Source organism: Triticum urartu, chromosome 3 (genome assembly GCF_003073215.2).
Source record: "Triticum urartu cultivar G1812 chromosome 3, Tu2.1, whole genome shotgun sequence".
Lineage (NCBI taxonomy): Eukaryota > Viridiplantae > Streptophyta > Magnoliopsida > Poales > Poaceae > Triticum > Triticum urartu.
The window spans coordinates 470,903,456-470,922,907 of NC_053024.1; the positions used below are offsets into that span (position 1 = coordinate 470,903,456).

The following is a 19,452-nucleotide window of genomic DNA, read 5'->3' on the forward strand; positions in this document are numbered from 1 at the left end:
AAGAGATCGATCGATGTTATGTGGTGCACCCCTGCAGGGAAGTTAATCTATTCGAATAGCCGTGATCTTCGGTAACAGGACGACTTGGAGTTGTACCTTGACCTTATGACAACTAGAACCAGGATACTTAATAAAACACACCCTTCCAAGTGCCAGATACAACCGGTGATCGCTCTCTCACAGGGCGACGAGGGGAGGATCATCGGTTAGGTTTATGCTATGCGATGCTACTTGGAGGACTTCAGTCTACTCTCTTCTACATGCTGCAAGACGGAGGCTGCCAGAAGCGTAGTCTTCGAAAGGACTAGCTATCCCCCTCTTATTCCGGCTTTCTGCAGTTCAGTCCACATATAATAGCCTTATTCCAGTTGATACCAATGCATACATATGTAGTGTAGCTCCTTGCTTGCGAGTACTTTGGATGAGTACTCACGGTTGCTTTCTCCTTCTTTTCCCTCTATCCCTTCTACCTGGTTGTCGCAACCAGATGTTGGAGCCCAGGAGCCAGACGCCACCGTCGACGACGACTCCTACTACACCGGAGGTGCCTACTACTACGTGCTGCCCGCTGATGACGACCAGGAGTAGTTAGGAGGATCCCAGGCAGGAGGCCTGCGCCTCTTTCGATCTGTATCCCAGTTTGTGCTAGCCTTCTTAAGGCAAACTTGTTTAACTTATGTCTGTACTCAGATATTGTTGCTTCCGCTGACTCGTCTATGATCGAGCTCTTGTATTCGAGCCCTCGAGGCCCCTGGCTTGTAATATGATGCTTGTATGACTTATTTTATTTGTAGAGTTGTGTTGTGATATCTTCCCGTGAGTCCCTGATCTTGATCGTACACGTTTGCGTGTATGATTAGTGTACGGTCAAATCGGGGACGTCACACTCTGTTTCCTTCACGCTCGCCCATGCGTCCCGGTCCCGCGTCCACCGCTCGTCCTTATCCATAGGCAACAACACTGCTCGTCCACACAATCTCCATCTCCATTGCTTTTTCTTCATCTCCCTTCTCTTTTCCCCTCCAGAGCTCGTATGTCTGCCCTCGCCTCTCACCCGCGCCGCTGCATCTTTAGCTCCAGCGAGCCTCGTCACCGTCGGACTCCCCTAAACTACTTTTTTCTCCCTCCCCTTCCTACTCCCCAACACCCCTCTCATCGATGGAGGTACTACCAGTCATCACCGGGTGTTACCACGGTGACTAGATACAACACACTTACGGCGGAGCTGCAACCGGCGCCCCGTTTTATTGAGAGCGTGCTGCAATTAGCGCTCGCCGCCATGGCCGCCATGGGAACAGCTGGTTGCACTCCTCTCCATGACCGCCGCAACAAGATTTTTGCTACAACCATGTTTTTTTGCTGGAACCAACCCATGTTTTTGCTACCACACACTCACCTCAAATCTGCTACTATGGTGATTTTTTGCTGGAACCAGTGAACCATTTTGCTACGACCGTTTTGGGTTTTGTTACTACTGGTGTTTTATGAATTTTTGCTACATTCATCTCCATGACATCACCTATTTTTTCTAGTCGATTTTTGCTACAACCATGCTTTGATTTTGCTGAAAATGAAGACATGTTTTGCTCCAATCATATTTTGATTTTGCTGGAACCGAAGATAATTTTTGCTACATCCACCAACAGCGGTGTTGGTCGATGGCGGTGATGGCTTTCTTTTTTGCTGCAACCGTCCCGGATTTTTGCTACTACAGGAGTTGCCATTTTGCTACTACAAGAGTCTTGCTCGAAGCATCATGAGTTTTTGCTACCACCCCTTTGTTTTTGTTTTGATTTTGCTGGAACCAACCTAAAAATTGCTTCAGCCGTCTTTTGATTTCGCTGGAACCGATATTTTTTGCTTCGCCGGTGGCGGTGAAGGCGAGTGGTGTTTTGCTTCGCCAACAGCGCCTAGGCTGCGAGCGCGAGCGGCAAGCAGAAGCAGCGAGGGTCCAAAGAAGGGCAACGGGGGCTAGCGTGCGGGATCTCGCGAGCGGCGGCAGCGCTTGCTTTTTTCTCCCCCTTTTTCCCTGTGCGGAGGATGATGAAAGGAGATGCGGGACAGATCAGACGGTCCCGCGCGTCCAGATCGAACGGCTCAGGTTGGACCGGCTGAAACTCGCGCCGGCGCGCCGGCGCAGAGTACTAGCCTAGAAAGATACTTCACGACTCTTCACTGTCTCTCTCTTTTTTGGGTTTTTTCTTAGATAAGACTCTTCACTATCTTTTGCCAGCCAGGGGCGGAGCTGGACAGCGGCCCACCCTGCGATTTGGCCCCGGCCTATATGCATATGCACTTGGACATGGGCCAGGGAAAAATAAAAGCCCAATAACACTTTACCTAGTCGCTCCCGACCACGACGCCCTTTCCGCCGCTCCCCGCGACCCCGCCTGCCTCGCCGGACGCCCAGCCGCCCAGGAGCCTTCTCCCTCCCGCCTCTCCATCCAGCCCTCCCGGCGCTCGGCGCCAGCCGCGCCCACCACACGTTCCCGCCCCCTGCGGCCCTGCCCCGGCCGCCTGGCGCCCCTGGAAGCTGCAAGCCGGCGCCCGCCGCCCAGTCCGCACTCCAACACTCCCGTTGCTCAGCAGTTAGCTCGATTTAAGGTACCAGCTCGTCCACTGTCCATTTCCTAATTTTGATTTACGGTTTGCTCTTTGCTGTGCTATCCACTGTCTAGTGCACGAACCAACAAACACATACAAATATTATTGCACATCATTCGTGTTCAGTTATGTCATTATGATTGATAGAAAGAAAATTATGATGCGAATCAACCTGTGGTTGAGTTGGTTAGGTGGACAGTGGTATCCCCAACCCACCAGGGTTTAAATCCTGGTGCTCGCATTATTCCTGGATTTATTTCAGGATTTTCGGCGATACGCTTTGACGAAAAAGGGTTTCCCCCCGCTTTGTATTACAAAGCAACCAACCGATACAACCGACGATAGGGGCTGGGGCGGAAGCAGCACAAACACGCCCAAAAGAAAGAAAGAGAAAAAAGAAAAGAAACAAATGCCGATAACGGCGGATCGACAAAAACGACGAAGCCTCGTGACCGCTGCGTCCACCGGAGATCACCCACCAAGCTCCGAGACTCCGAATGCCGGTACCAACAACACCTCCAAGAAGGGACGCGACGATGACGACGCTGCTGCCAAGGGTTTCCCCCGGTACACGGCGAGGAGAGAGGAAGGGTAGCCCCGACGCCCTCCAAGAAGGTCCGGCGGCACCCTCAGGCGCCACCGCGTCGGTGTCGGCCAAGCCAACAAAGATTTCTCCCGATCCCAGCCTCTACCTCAGGCACTCCGGAGCTCGCCACCAGACCGACCACCACCCTGCGCCAACACGGACACGAAGCTTCCCACGCTGTCTCACCACAGCACCGCGAAGATGGTCTGCACAACGGAGAAGAGGAGCGGGACTAGGGCAACAACCATCGGCATACGGGAGGGCCCCACCTCCACCGTCCACGACGGTAGCCGACCGGACGCCATGGCAGGAGCCTACCGGGCCCGTGGCCCCACAGGCCCGGCCGGGCCCTCAAAGGCCCGGACAGCTCCCGCCTCCGCGCTAGCTGGAACGCCCCGGCGTCGCTGTCCCAGTCCAAGCCGCTCCCCAGCCTCCCATACCAGAAGGCGTCGCGGTCGCGCGGAGCCGATCCGCAAGGACCCAGAGGAACCCTACGGGCCCAGATCTGGGCCGGGGACGCGCCCCCGGCCGGCCAGCACCACCGGACCACCCCGCCGCCAAGAGGCGGCACCACCAAGGCGAGCACCGCCGGCCTCCACACCAGGACGCCGGACCGCCACCGGCCGAAGCGCACCGCCGGCCATCACCGCCCGAGCAGGGGAGGACCGCGCGCGGGGAAGGGCAAGCCCACCGCCGCCAGCATCACGCGGCCGAGGGCCGGTGGCGCAGGCTGACGGCGGCGGGAGGAGGGATGCGCGCGGGGAGGAGCTGGAGGCGCGCGGAGGCAGGCCCGCCGGCCGCCTCGCTCGGGGAGGCGGCGCGGGGGTACGGGGGCGAGGAGGGGGTGGGGGGGAGGAGAAGGGGAACGGGGAGGAGGGGGCTGGCGGCTCCGGCGGGCTCCGGCCGCCGCGGCGGCGGCTCCGCGCGGGGGAGCGGCGGCGGCGGGGAACCCTAGGGAGCGGGGGGCCTCGAGGGGAAAAGAGGAGCGGTTCCCCCCGCACGATCGGCGATACGCTTTCAGTGGGAGGAGACGTTCCCGTCGACGACGAGGCGCCTACGGTGACTTCGTAAATCTCAAGATGATATGCCGGCTCAGTCTCTCGGAGGTGCTCATAGGGGTAGGGTGTGCGTGTGTGCGTTCATAGGGGTGAGTGTATGCGCGTGTATATGAGCGCTTGTGTCTGTACTGATGCTCAAAAAAAAATTATGATTGCATAACTATTGAAGAATGAAGAGGACCGGGGACATTGCTTCTCCTTTTCTTTTTCTCGGAGACATGCTATGAAGATAGAGAAGAAGGCTAATTAGTTACTACAACGTTCACACTTCATATTTGTTGTAATATCTTTTAGGAGGACCACCCTGTTTTCAAATCCTAGATCTGCCACTGTTGGCGGCTGATGGTGACCATGAAGATGAAGGAGCTGGAGGACGGGGTGCCCGAGGAGCGCGTGCCGCACCTGCCATGGATGCGGCACCCGGTCGACATCGACTCCTTCTCGGGCTGCCCTGTGACGAGCCTCCCCCGCCTAGACCCCAGGTACCATACCATACTCATACTCCCTGTCTGTGATGTGCAGTATCTTTGTTCCGTTATTATGGCCTGCTGAATCTGTGATGCTTGATCCTGCAATTTTAGAACAAGGGCGCTGTTGCGCTTCACTGAATAGGTTCTTGTGCTCCTAGCATTTAGGCAGGTTCTAACCATACCTACTAGAAGTTCTGTTGCCATTGGCTCCATCAATTTTGTTCAGTCTCATATGAACTAGTAATTTCACTTGTTTTACTGTTAGATTTGGTCTATTCTGTAGAGGTACATGTTAACTTTGTTCCCTTCAACTCTGCAAACATCTTAAATAGCATGTAACAGCGGGCTATGTTTACTGTTACAGATTGGCAGAAGCATTGCAGCGAATGGGAATTGAATCATTTTTCCTAGTTCAGGTATCAACATGGCTGGAGACAATTGGTCCTGGTGCTTTTCAGAGGGATATCTGTATTAATTCCCCAACTGGATCCGGCAAAACTCTTGCCTATGCTTTGCCTATTGTGCAAGCGCTTTCCACTCGGAAAGTAAGGTGCTTGCGTGCTTTGGTTGTGCTACCTACACGGGATTTAGCATTGCAGGTTTGTGAGCTTTCTTTTTACCTTCTAGAAACTTATATACGCCAGTCTGTATTTCAATAGCCATTCCAGCAATATATCCCTTAAATATTCTCCAGTTCATCATAACAAGTGGGAGCGCTTCTGTTTATTTATATGCGATTTCAGGTCAAAGAGGTTTTTGATGCTATTGCTCCTGTGATGGGCTTGACAGTAGCATCAGCAATTGGTCAATCGTCCATCGCGGACGAAATATCAGATCTGATCAAGAAGTCCAAACAGGAGCTTTATCCATCTCTTGATGATGAATATATTGAAATGGAACCACAGACTAAAGTTGATATATTGGTGGCAACTCCTGGAAGATTGATGGATCATATCAACATGACAAAAGGTTTTAGTCTGGAGCATCTTCAATACTTGGTAGGCTTATTGGCAACAATTTCTGTCTCCTATTTGTACGCACCATTCTCCATACAATGGGCGGCCAAGTTCATATGTGATGCGTTGATAGATCCTGTTATACATATTTTAGGTATTATTGTTTGTATGTGCATAGTACCATAGTACCATAGTACCATAGTACCATATACTGTCAAACGTAATGCTGGCACTGGGTTTGGAGCAAGTGTATATGATTTACTTTAGCTGGTTTGTATCCAAATAGCAGCAATACATGATTATTTTGGGGCATTTTGGGACGACTAACACAATTTTCTAGATTCACCTCTTCATTTACACACTTTCCATGGATGACATTCAAAACCTTACAAGTGTAGCCTCTGGACAAGTTTGGCATGCCCTGCTTGTGCTCTTTCCAAAGAATTATTCTGTCAACAGGGCCTGCTGCTTGTACAATTGTTCTAGCATATGATGATATGGAACTTAGTCATAGCACTATAGTTTTGCATCTTATTAGTGTTGCATACTTGTTTTTTTTAATTTGCTGTTATGACCGGCTTGGTCTATTCTAGGAAGAGGCCCACCGGGCATTAGTATTAGGGGCTTGGCCCACAAGTTATCTTAGGCAAGTTATCTTAGGAAAGTTATCTTAGGCTAAAGTTATAAATACTCATGTAAGACATCGTTTTGAGGCAAGCAATAAAGACTATTATTATCTTTTGTTGCCCGGCTCCTAGAGGAGCCGGAAACCCTAGCCGCCGCAGCCAAGCCGCCGCCGCCCTCAACCCTAGCCGCGACGGCGCCCTGCCGCCGGCGCGCCCGTTCCTCGCCGCGTCCACTCCCTCCTTGCCCCTACAACCTACGCAGTAGAGCCGGTAGGAACCCTAGTCCTACCAATTTGGTATCCAGAGACACCAGGCCGATCATGTCACAATCTCCATCACCGCCGCTGCTACCATCCACCTCCACCCCGCTCTCGCTGCCGCCGGTCACTTCCACCGCGATGGCGGAGATCGCATCCGGCACCACCATCACCACCGCGACAACGCCCATCACCATCACGGCGGACCCGCCTCCGCTCCTCTCGCCCGAGGAGGTGTCGGGCACCCTGCGGGAGCTTGTCCAGGCGGTCAGGGGTATTACCCTCTACCTCGCCGGGAACCAGCCCCCGCCACCCCGAGCGCCGCACCACCGCCTACGGCCGCCGCCGCTACAGTGGCCCGCCCCGGCCTTCCAGGCGCCCTACGGAGGGGCGTCCCAGCCGCCGCTGCTTGCCGCACTACTCGGCTGCGGGACAGCCGTGGCCAGCATGGCCGGCCTCCACCGCGCCGCTGGGGGGCCCGACCCAGCAGCTTCTTCCGCGCCACCGCCGGCCCCCACGCCGCAGGCGCCGGTGCAGCAGCTCCACCAGGCGCCGCCATCGACAGTACCACCACCCGCGCCTAGGGCTACGGGTCGGCCCCTGCACCAGGTGCAGTTTCCACCGTCACCATCGCCGATCCCCGCTTGGGCGACCGGCTCGTCTCCGGGGCCGGTCTACTCCACGGCGCCGGAACACCCGACGCCCTCCTGCGGTTTGATCACCCCTCCAGCTCGGCGAACTACGCCCGGCGCTTCCCGACCCAGCATACGCGCCGGCGGCGACTGCGGCCGCCCCCGGGCACAGGGCGGGCCAACACTCCCTCGCTTCGCCAAACTGGACTTCGCCACCTACGAGGGCACGGAGGACCCCTCACTGGCTCAACAGTGGCGAGCAGTTTCTTTCGAGGGCAGCGGACGCTCCGCTTCGGATCGTACCTGGCTCGGCGTCCTATCATCTTCGAGGCGGCAGCGCAGACCTGGTACTACGCTCGAGCAGGACGAGGGGCATGCCACCTTGGGAGCGCTTCCCGGGAGCTCTGTCTCCTCCGTTTTGGGCCTCCTATCCGTGGGAGCCGACTGGCGGCCCTCGGTCGTTTACCGTTCACATCTACAGTGCAGGACTACGCCGACCGCTTCCAGGCCCTGGCGTGCCACGCACCGGGCGTCTCTGCGACCCAACGCGCCGAGCTCTTTGTGGGCGGTCTGCCGGACCATATCTGCGTGGACGTCGAGCTCCGGGATCCCCCCGACCTCCAGACGGCCATGTACTACGCCGGGCCTTCGAGCAGCGGGCCCAGGCACTGCAGCAGCCACTCGGACGGAGCGGCCGCCAGCCCAGTCGGCCAGCACCGACTTCCTCAGCCCCGGGTCGGCCTCTCCAGCCGCGACGGCCACACCCCCGGCCGCCACACGGCCCTTCCGTCGGCTGTCACCGGCCGAGCAGTAGGAGCGTCGCCGTGAGGGTCTCTGCTTCAACTGCGATGAGCCCTATACGCCGACCCATGTCTGCCCCCGCCTCTTTTATTTAGAGACGGTCGACTACACCGAGGAGAACAACGACTCGCCCGACCCGTTACATCCGCCTGCGGCGCCCGAGGACGCGGCCGCGGATTCCGCAGCGACGGCGTGTGTCGTCTCCCTTCACGCCCTGGCCGGCATCCGGGGCGAGCAGACCATGCTGCTGCCGGTGACGATCCATGGCGAGCGCCTGGTGGCCCTGCTAGATACGGGCTCCACACACAACTTTCTGCCCGAATCGACCATGCGTCGGCTAGCCCTCCCGACGACGGGCGGGGAGCGCCTGCGGATCACAGTGGCGAACGGTGATCGCCTCCGGTGCCATGGGCTAGCCCGCCGACGTTCCCATCTCCATCGGTGGCGAACACTTCTCCATCACCTGTGCAGGGATCGACCTGCTGCTTCGACTTCATTCTCGGGGTGGACTTCCTCCGGACCCTCGGCCCCATCCTGTGGAATTTCGATGCGCTCACAATGACATTCTGGCGGCAGGGCCGCCGGCATCGTGGGAGGGCTTTGGGCGCCGCGCCTGCCGTGCCACACCTCCAGCTGGCTGCCGCGTCTCGGAGGCCGAGCCCCTGCTGGATTCCCTTCTCTGCAGCAGTCACAACACTCTTCGACGAAGCCGCAAGGGTCTTCCGCCTGCCCGGTGTACGACCATCATATTCAACCTCGTACAGTTCCACTCCGGTGGCGGTGGCGGCCCCTACCGCTACCCCCAGTGCAGAGGATGAGTTGGAGCGCCAGTGTGCCTGATGCTCGCGCGGGCATCATCCGGATCTCCACGTCCCTTCTCGGCGCCGGTGCTTCTCGTCCGTAAGTCAACGGCAATGGCGCTTCTGCATCGACTACCGCGCCCTCAACGCACTCACGCTCAAGGACAAGTTCCCTATACCAGGTGGTCGACGAGCTCTTGGATGAGCTCCATGGGGCGCGCTTCTTCACCAAGCTCGATCTCGGTCGGGCTATCATCAGGTGCGCATGCATCCGGACGACATCGCCAAGACGGCGTTTCGCACCCACCATGGCCACTTCGAGTTCTTGGTGATGCCTTTCGGCCTCGCCAACGCCCCGGCGACTTCAGGCCCTGATGAACGACGTCCTCCCCTACTTACGGCGGTTTGTGCTTGTTTTCTTTGATGACATTCTTATCTACAGCGCCACCTGGGCCGAACATCTCCAGCACGTCGCCATCGTCTTCAACGAGCTTCGGGCGCACCACCTCCACCTTAAGCGCTCGAAGTGCTCGTTCGGGACGCCTACCGTCGCCTACCTCGGCCATGTCATCTCGGCCGACGGGGTGGCTATGGACGCCGATAAGGTGGCGGCCGTCTCGCCTGGCCGACGCCTCACTCGCGGGCTCTCCGCGGGTTCCTCGGACTCGCCGGCTACTACCGGAAATTTATCCGGGAGTTCGGACTCATCGCGGCGCCCCTCACGCGGTTGCTTCGCCGCGACGCCTTCGCCTGGGACGACGAGGCGACGACGGCGTTCGAGGCCCTCAAGGGGGCCCTCACGACGGGCCCCGTCCTCCAGATGCCCGACTTCGACCGCCCGTTCGTGGTGGACTGTGACGCCTCGGGCGCCGGGTTTCGGCGCCGTACTTCATCAGGGCGATGGGCCCCTCGCCTTCTTCAGCCGGCCTTTCGCTCCGCGCCATCTTAAGTTGGCAGCTTACGAGCGGGAGCTCATTGGCCTCGTCCAGGCCGTGCGTCATTGGCGACCATACTTGTGGGGTCGGACCTTCCATATTCGCACGGACCACTACAGCCTGAAGTTCTTGCTGGATCAACGGTTGTCGACCGTTCCGCAGCACCAGTGGATCAGCAAGCTCTTCGGCTTCGACTTCTCCATCGAGTATCGACCGGGCCGTCTTAACACCGTGGCCGACACGCTGTCCCGTCGCGATTCCGACCTCGCGCCACCCGCCAACGCGTCCGCCAGGACGGCCCTGTGCATCCGCTCCGGGCCATCGTTCGGTCTCTTCGCCGACATTCACCGCGCCACTGCGACGGCCGATGACGCCGTACTTCTTTAGCAGCAGCTCGCGGGCGGCGACTTGGAGGAGCCCTGGCACTTCTCTAACGGACTACTCCTCCATGGGCGCCGGATCTTTGTTCCGGATCATGATGATCTCCGTCACCAGGCGTTGCAACTCGCCCACTCGGCGGGCCATGAGGGTGTGCAGAAAACCCTCCATCGTCTTCGCGCCGACTTCTACATCCCTGGCGATCGTGCCCTGGTCCGTGATTGTTTCGGTCTTGTCAGACTTGCCAGCGCAACAAGACGGAGACCCTGAGGTTGGCTGGGCTCCTTCAGCCCTTGGAAGTGCCATCTCAGGTCTGGCAGATATCTCCATGGACTTCATCAAGGGCCTTCCCAAGGTGGGGGGCAAGTCGGTCATCCTCACGGTGGTCGATCGCTTCTCTAAGTACGCCCACTTCATCGCGCTCGGCCATCCGTACACGGCGGCGTCCGTGGCCCGGGCCTTCTTCGACGGCATCATCCGTCTACACGGGTTCCCTACTTCGATCGTCTGTGATCGGGACCCAGTCTTCACGGGCCATGTCTGGCGGACCTCTTCAGGATGGCGGGTGTCCAGCTCCGCCTGAGCACGGCATTCCATCCTCAGACGGACGGTCAGTCTGAGGTGGTTAACAAGGTCATTGCCATGTATTTGCGTTGTGTGACAGGTGATCGGCCTCGCGCTTGGGTGGATTGGCTCTCTTGGGCGGAGTACTGCTACAACACTTCTTATCACTCCGCCCTGCGCGCGACGCCATTTGAGGTGGTCTATGGTCGACCACCCCCACCTATACTTCCGGTCGACCCGGAGACGGCTCGGACGGCGGTTGCGGGTGACCTTATCCGCACCCGTGATGAGATGCTGGCTGAGGTCCATCAGCGTCTCCTTCAGGCCCAGCAGACGGCCAAGCACTACTACGACGATCATCATCGCGAGGCGGAGTTCGCAGTGGGTGACTGGGTGTGGCTGCGTCTTCTCCACCGCTCTACGCAGTCACTGGACCGCCGCGCGCGAAGCGCAAGCTTGGCCCTCGCTACGCCGGGCCCTTCCCTATCGTGGAGCGCATTAGGAAGGTGGCCTATCGTCTTCAGCTTCCAGCCCGCGCCCGCATCCACGACGTGTTCCATGTGGGGCTGCTCAAGCCTTTCCGTGGCGAGCCACCAGCGGCTTCCGCGGCGCTTCCTCCAACCGCTGATGTGTCGCATTCTTTCCAGAGCCAGCAAAGGTGTTGCAGGCCCAGCTCCGTCGTGGCGTCTGGTTCGTCCTAATTCAGTGGGCAGCGCTTTCGGAGGAGGAGGCTACTTGGGAGCAGCGTGAGGATTTCCGTCAACACTATCCAGACTTTCAGCTCGAGGGACGAGCTGTTTGCGCAGGCGGGGAGAGATGTTATGACCGGCTTGGTCTATTCTAGGAAAGGCCCACCGGGCATTAGTATTAGGGGCCTTGGCCACAAGTTATCTTAGGCAAGTTATCTTGGAAAGTTATCTTAGCTAAAGTTATAAATACTCATGTAAGACATCGTTTGAGGAAGCAATAAAGACTATTATTATCTTTTGTTGACCCGGCTCCTAGAGGAGCCGGAAACCCTAGCCGCCGCAGCCAAGCCGCCGCGCCCTCAACCCTAGCCGCGACGGCGCCCTGCCGCCGGCGCGCCCGTTCCTCGCCGCGTCCACTCCCTCCTTGCCCCTACAACCTACGCAGTAGAGCCGGTAGGAACCCTAGTCCTACCATTTGCGGTTTCAGGTTGTTGATGAGACAGATAGGATGTAAAGAGAGGCATACCAGTCCTAGTTACCAACAGTTATCCAGTTTACTAGCCCAACTAATCAAGATCATTTCTGGGATGGCACTGCTGGACAAACTCTACTGCATTCATTGACTACCATTAGAAGATCGTAAGCCTTGCCCTACTAATTCAATTTCTCGTATTATTCTTGCCCTCTTTTATCACTTTATATTTCAGTTGTGGACTTTTTTTTTTGATAAAAGAGAGCTTGCCTCTCCGATTTCATATAAAGAAATCAACCGTTCACAGCACAAGTAACATCAAATCCCGACAATGATATGTTGAAGAGGGAGCCATCCCTCCCGCCCTCCCACACATCATCTCTTTGTCAGGATAATTGGTAGACCCTTTCAGTTGTGGACTTAAATTTACGCTATGGCATTTAGGGGTGTCAAGCGAGGGTAAATGCTGTCCAAGACTGGCAAAGATAGTCTGTTCTGCTACACTGACCCAGCAAACTTTCTCAACTTGAGCTGCATCATCCTTTGCTGTTGAATAGTGGGAAGAAGCGTTACAGAATTCCTAAGAATATGGAGTCTTACAAGCTGGTTTGTCTCCACCACTGTGGGCAAATTTACTGGTTGTTACTTTTAGCAATGTTGAGGCCTGAAACACCCAAGGGGTGTAAAAGGCTATTGTGAACTATGCCGTGTGTTCTCATTATCCTTGCTGTTACTTCAGATCTGTACATCAAACATAAAGCCGCTATGTCTCATTGTTGTTCTCCAAGAGCTGTGTGGGGAGAAGTGCTTGTTTTTTTACCAAATCTGTAGATGATAGTCACAGACTAAGCACTTTACTGGGATTTTTTGAAGACTTGCCCTTTAAGTTTGAATCTACTCGAAGGTAATTTACTCATGTTTGTTTCGTGTTGTAAGCCTGAGTTCATTTTCTTTAGTTGGTTGCAGACAGCCACAAAAATAAGTAACTACAAATAATCAACTCTGACTGAATATACCTTATACAAGTTCCATGGATCATCTTTGTTTAGTGCATTTGGGTGCAAACTTAAGAAAGCGGCTTGTTAAGTTTGTTTATGTTCATGGTGGAATAAGATGCTGATATGTTGAACTTAATCTCACCTTGTCATATTGATCAAACTCTGCTGCAGGAAGACATTAGCAGCCTTCAAGGAAGGGAAAATAGATGTTCTAATTGGCTCAGATATAATGGCTCGAGGAATACATATTGATGGTTTAAAATGTTATCAACTACGAGATGCTGCAGTATGTGAAAACATACATCCACCAAGCAGGCCGGACAGCCAGGGCAGGCGAATCTGGTTCTTGCTTCATGTTTTTGAGGAAAAATGAGACAATGCTCTGTTTAACGATAATAATAGTTAGCATTTTGGGTACAGTGCTTGCTTTGGTTGATTGATTAATACACCATGATAATGTACATTGCATGACTATATGTGTAAAGAATATGCAGAACAACAACTGATCCCATCCTTGTATTGCAAAAGGAAAACGTTTATTTAGGCAAACAGAAGGAAGGCGTAAAAAAATGCATTGAAACCTGCTAGAAACCCCTATTGGGCCGACTCATCTTGGGCTCGCCGCAGTAGGCTATACATAGCTCTTGTTGGTTAGCAGACCCATAACCCATCGTTTGCCTGGGAGCCCGCCTCAGGGGTTGGTTTTGCGAAGTTCAATTTTAAGAAACGATGGAAGGAGCTGTTGCGGCTATTTGCCGAGACCAAAGCGGCATGTATCTTGGCTCATCTTCAGTTGTATTTTGTGGCATAATTGATGTATGACTCTAGAAGACCTAGCGTGCCGGGAAGGCCAAGAGCCAAGACCTTGCCAATGACCTGATAGCTTTGGATTGTGCCACAGTTGTAAAAGATATCTCCGATAAAGTAGGTTGGCATCATGGAGCGATAGTCAATCAATGCTTGTGTAATTTCGAGAAATGCAACTTCACCTATAACAGTCGAGGTAGAGTTGATGTTTAGGTAAGTACTCTATAGATTTTAATTTTGGACGTCATATGTCGCGCTTGCTGCCCCACATGATCGTGTAACAATTCCTCTGAACGTCGTTGATCAATAAAATGCAGCGAAGTTCTCTAAAAAAACACTAGTACTTTTCGTAGCCAACTTTTTTTAAAAAATATTTTCTGTGTTTTTCCATTAAAATGTTCACCAATTTTAATAGATTGACTTAAATTTTATAAAAAAATATTCATGAGTTATTTTAAATGGTCACGAGTTTTAAATAAAAAATTCATGTATTCTGGAAAATGAAACTGGAGAAACAAAAACAAAAATGTTCATGAATTTTAGAGATGTACATGATACTATTTACAATCGATCATGTACTTTCATATATCCAATCATGTTCAGCACACATACAATTTGCAGAAGAGAGCTACAAGTTTTCTCTGAGGCATCAAGCCATCAGCAATTACATCACGATCTAATCTCCCCTTCCTCTAGGTCTTCTTCGAAGATTTGATGATGATGATGATGCTTCCGGTCGTCGTCAAGCTTGAGGTAGAGTCCAATCTGCCGCAACAAGTTGTTGGGCCTCGCCGTGTTGTACTCATCAATGCCCAGCGTCTTGAGGTCCTCTGGGTGTAGGGTATCATCGGGCATTGCCATCCTCTCCGTCTGGAGCACCTCCTGACGGGCCTTCTCCCTCGCCCGGGACGTGGCCTCCTTTCGCTGCCTTTCCAGAGCACGGGCGAGCTGCTCGCATGTTGGAGGCGCGATGGCCGGAGCTGGACCGTCGACGATCTCGTCTGAATCAGAATCCGAGCCACTGCTGCTACCGGAGTGCTCTGAACCCGAGTCACTGCTGTCGGAATCAGTATCTGAATCGCTGTCGCTGGAATCGGTGCTGCTGGAGCTGGGGCTGCCGCTGGCTGTTTATCTTCGACGAGCAGCAGAGGTGCCGGCACGATAGGTAAGGGGGAGACGCCACCACAGATGTCAACATCTTCCTCCTCCTCCTCCTCTTCGGCCATGGCCTTACGGCCGTCTTGGTGCCGTTCTTGCAGCAGAGGTTGCGGCACGATCGCTAACGGAGAGACGCCGCCACAGATGTCAACGTATTCCTCCTCCTCTTCGGCCATCACCTTCGGGCCGTCCTGGTGCCGTTCTTGCGGCAACGGATTCGACCTCCTCTCTCGAGCGAACTTGTCAACCCGCTCTTGCAACTCGACGACGGCGGCGTCGTCCAACGCGTGGATATCGATCTCGATTTCGTCGGGGCGGGTGGCGCAGCTCTGCTTCTTCAAGAGCTCGACGACGTGATCGGGGATTTCCGCAACGAACAGCTCCAGTTCTTCCGCGAGCATCTCCCTCTCAGAGGCCGTCATCTTCGTCTTCGTTGCCGCCTTCTTGCGGTTGATCACGGGAATGGAAGGGGGCGCCTTCCTCTTCTTGGCCGGCGGCTCCTCGGCCAAGAACCTTGGACGACTGCGCACGCGGGGAGCCGACGGGGACGAGGCGGGAACTAGCACGGCGGCCGCCTTGTGGAGGAGGCCACGGACGGCGACGAGCTCGGATTGAAAGCGCCGCCGAAGGATCTCCATCTCCGGCGCGCGCTTCGGGCCGGGCATGATGCCGGTCTTGGCGTCAAACGGCTCGGCTGTCATGAAGCCGTGCTTCCTCGTGAGCTCCCCGTAGGGGTAGGCAATCTCCATGGGAACAGGGGACGCCGGTCGCTGGGTTAGGGCTGGTGATTGGTGAAGGAGAAGATGGAGGAGATTGGAAGTGCGAGAAGAGAAGAGAAGTCAGAGCGAGGTTCAGGGCAAAGGCAGCTGGTCGGCTGCCTTTTATTGATGAGCTCAGCTCAGGTGTGATGCCGATACGTGAGGGGATTCCAAACCGTGCATGCGTATGTGATGTGATCCGTCAGGAAATCGGATTTGCTTGCGTGCATTTCAAGCTTAGTGCCAAGTTTAATTAAGCGTGAATTGATAGTTTGAGACCATCTCGGAAGCCCTCGCAAACTCCATTCTTTCCCGGTTCCTAGCCCAACTCGAAGTCTTTTTTACTATAGCTGCTACTCCCTCCATTTCTGAATATAAGTCTTTTTAGAAATTTCAATACAAACTACATACAGATGTATAGGCATATTTTAGGGTATAGATTCACTCATTTTGCTCCGTACGAAGTCCTTTATTGAAATCTCTAAAATGACTTATACTATATAGAAATGAAGAGAGTACTTACGTGGCTGCCATGAAAAATTTTAGGGGGGGGGATGATCCCCGGCCTCTGCATCAGAACGATGCATACGGCCATACTTATTAATAAGTAAAAAGGTTTAACACAAGTCATCATGTCTCAAACAAAAGAATGAAAAATGCTCACAAAGAGCAGAAAAGTAAAAGGAAAGACACAACCGGCTAGCATAAAAAAGATAGGAACACTAATTGCCTATCCTATTACATGGCCGCCATCTAAACTGGTTGAAAATAGCCAGTGCTACCATCTTCCATCGGATAGATCCAGTAACCATATGCTCCCTGGCCTTTGTCGGAGTGAATAGCGACCACATACGGATCAATGCAGTGGCTGCAAAAATGAATATTTATTGTTTTGTTAAAGACCAAATCATTTCTGTAGTTCCAGACTGCCCATAATAAAGCACATACTCTTACACGAATGTGTCTCGCTGTTTTGGAATCTATCTCGTCAAGCCACGTCCCAAAAAACGTGTTGATAGTATTCAGAGGAGTAATATTAAAGGCTATGTGAACCGTCCGCCACAAATTTTTTGCCAAAGGGCAGTCAAGAAAGAGGTGTTTGATGGATTCATCATGATCACAAAAACTACATCTTGTAGATCCTGTCCAGTTGCGTTTTGCCAAGTTGTCCTTAGTTAAAATGACTTGTTATGTACAAACCACATAAACACTTTAACTTTCAAAGGTACTCTGACTTTCCAAACATGTTTAGAACTAGGAATAGAGCTAGAGTTGATAACGTCCAGATACATGATTTAACCGAAAACTCTCCATTCTTAGTTAGCTTCCAGCACAACTGATCGGACCGTTGAAAAAGCTGAACATCCATCAACCTTCTCACGAGATGGAGCCAGGATTCCCAACGGTTTCCCGCTAGCGCCCTCCTGAAGTGAATATTGAGAGGAGTGGATTGTAGTACTGTTGCAACGTAAGCGTCTCTTCGTTGAACAATGCTATAAAGGGAAGGATATTGAAGCGCGAGGGGTCTTTCCCCTAGCCATGTATCGTCCCATAATCTCGTAGTGGTACCGTTTCCAACTATAAACTTTGTCCTATTGAAAAAGATTGATTTAACTCTCATCAGTCATTTTCAAAAAGGTGAGTCCGTCGGCCTTACTGTCACCTGGGACAAAGTTTTGGAGTGAAGATACTTATTACGCAGAATATGCGCCCATGTGGCCTCCGTCTCTCCAGATGGGATCGCGAAAGAACAGAAGCTTGCGAAGGCGGAAAAAGTGTTTCGGGTGGCTCTCTGGTATATATGGAATATTTGGGAATTTATAGAGGTGGAATTAGGGCAAGAGGTGCCACGAGGGGCCCACAAGCCTGGGGGCGGCCCCTTGGGCGCGCCTAGCGAGCTTGTCGCTCCCTCATGGCTCTTCTAGTCTTCTCTTGAACCTTCGTGGGTCCTTTCTAGTCTAGAAAAAATTAATCCAAAGTTTTTTCTCCGTTCGATATTAATTTTCTGAAAAGCCGAAAATAAGCAAAAAACAACAACTAGCACTGGGCACAAGGTTAATAGATCGGTTCAAAAAAGGATATAAATTGCATATAAACATCCAAGATTGATACTATAATAACATAGAACGACCAAAATTATAGATATGTTGTAAATGTATCAAGCATCCACAAGCTTAATTCATACTCGTCCTCGAATGGGTAAATGATAAAAAGTGAATTTTTGATGTGGAATACTACCTAACACGTCTATCATGTAATCGTTCTTTTATGATATGAATATTTATATCCGAATGATTCAAAGCAATAGTCTATAATTTGATATAAAGACATCAATACGCAGGCATACCAACAAACAATCATGCATTTTAAAATAAAAATGCCAACGAACGATATCCCTACAAAATCATATAGTCTTGTCATGCTTCATCTTCTTAACACAAAATATAAATCATGTACAACCCCGATGTCAGCCAAGCAATTGGTTCATACTTTTTAACGCACTTTAGCTTTTTTTTTCAAACCCCACGCAATACTTGAGCACAAGGCACGGATATAGCACTATGGGTGGAATATAGTGCGGTGGTAGAGATTAATATGGAGAATACAAAAAGGAAAGATAGTCTCTCATCGACGCGGTTAATCAACATGCTATGGAGATGCCCATCAATTGATGTTAATGAGAGGAGTAGGGATTGACATGCAATGGATGCACTAAGAGCTATAAGTGTATGAAAGCTCAAAATAGAAACTAAGTGGGTGTGCATCCAACTTGCTTGCCTATGAAGACCTCGGTATTTGAGGAGGCCCATCATCGAAATATACAAGCCAAGTTCTATAATGAAAAACTCCCACTAATATATGAAAGTGACAACATAGGAGACTCTCTATATGAAAAACATGGTGCTATATTGTCCCTTCTCCCTTTCCCACACTTGTGCTTCAGAGTAGCACCATGTTTCCACACTTGCGCTTTAGAGTAGCACCATGTTCTTCATACAGAGAGTCTCCTATGTTGTCACTTTCATATACTAGTGGGACTTTAACGTTATAGAACTTGGCTTGCATATTCCGATGATGGGCTTCCTCAAATGCCCGAGGTCTTCATGAGCAAGCAAGTTGGATGCACACCCACTTAGTTTTTAGTTTGAGCTTTCATACACTTATAGCTCTTAGTGCATCTGTTGCATGACAATCCCTACTCCTCGCATTGACATCAATTGATGGGCATATCCATAGCCAGTTTATTAGCCGCGTCGATGTGATACTATCTTCTTTTTTTTTGACTTCCTCTTATTGATATCTATCACCACATTCTATTCCACCCATAGTGTTACGTCCATGGCTCACGCTCATGTATTGCGTGGGGTTGAAAAGCTGAAGCCTGTTAAAAAGTATGAATCAATTGCTCGACTTGCCATCGGGGTAGCTCATGATTAATACTTTGTGTTAGGAAGGCCAAGCAAGACAAGATTATATGATTTCGTAGGGATAGCGTTCTTTAGCATTTTTATTTTGAAAGGCATGATTGTTTGTTGGTATGCCTGAGTATTGATGTCTTTATATCAAATTATAGACCATTGCTTTGAATCATTCGGATCTTAATATTCATACCCTAAAAATAAAGATTACATGATAAACATGTTAGGTAGCATTCCACATCAAAAATTATGTTTTTATCATTTACCTACTCGAGCACGAGCAGGAATTAAGCTTGGGGATGCTTGATACATCTCGAACGTATCTACAATATTTTATTGTTCCATGATATTATCGTATCAATCTTACATGTTTTATACGCATTTATATGCTATTTTGTATTATTTTTTGGACTAACCCATTAACCTAGTGCCCAGTTCCAGTTGTTGTTTTTTGCTTGTTTTTGGCTTTTCAGAAAATCATAAT

The 19,452-nt window shown here is 52.1% G+C and overlaps 1 protein-coding gene across 1 annotated transcript; it reads left to right on the top strand.

Annotated features, from left to right (window-relative positions):
* The first annotated feature begins 2,348 nt into the window (after positions 1-2,348).
* Positions 2,349-13,354, top strand: LOC125544414 (DEAD-box ATP-dependent RNA helicase 1-like). The gene is made up of 5 exons (XM_048708104.1): positions 2,349-2,604; positions 4,543-4,730; positions 5,083-5,317; positions 5,462-5,716; positions 12,998-13,354. Exons 2-5 carry the CDS (start codon positions 4,591-4,593, stop codon positions 13,076-13,078), a joined length of 711 nt encoding a protein of 236 aa, XP_048564061.1. The 5' UTR covers positions 2,349-2,604; positions 4,543-4,590; the 3' UTR covers positions 13,079-13,354.
* The last annotated feature ends 6,098 nt before the right edge of the window (positions 13,355-19,452 follow it).

Excerpts from the sequence above, each read along its gene's own strand:
- LOC125544414 (XM_048708104.1), top strand. The coding sequence starts at position 4,591 with ATGGTGACCATGAAGATGAAGGAGCTGGAGGACGGGGTGCCCGAGGAG. Across the intron at positions 4,731-5,082 it reads CTCCCCCGCCTAGACCCCAG|ATTGGCAGAAGCATTGCAGC; the intron begins GTACCATACCAT and ends TTACTGTTACAG. Across the intron at positions 5,318-5,461 it reads CACGGGATTTAGCATTGCAG|GTCAAAGAGGTTTTTGATGC; the intron begins GTTTGTGAGCTT and ends ATGCGATTTCAG.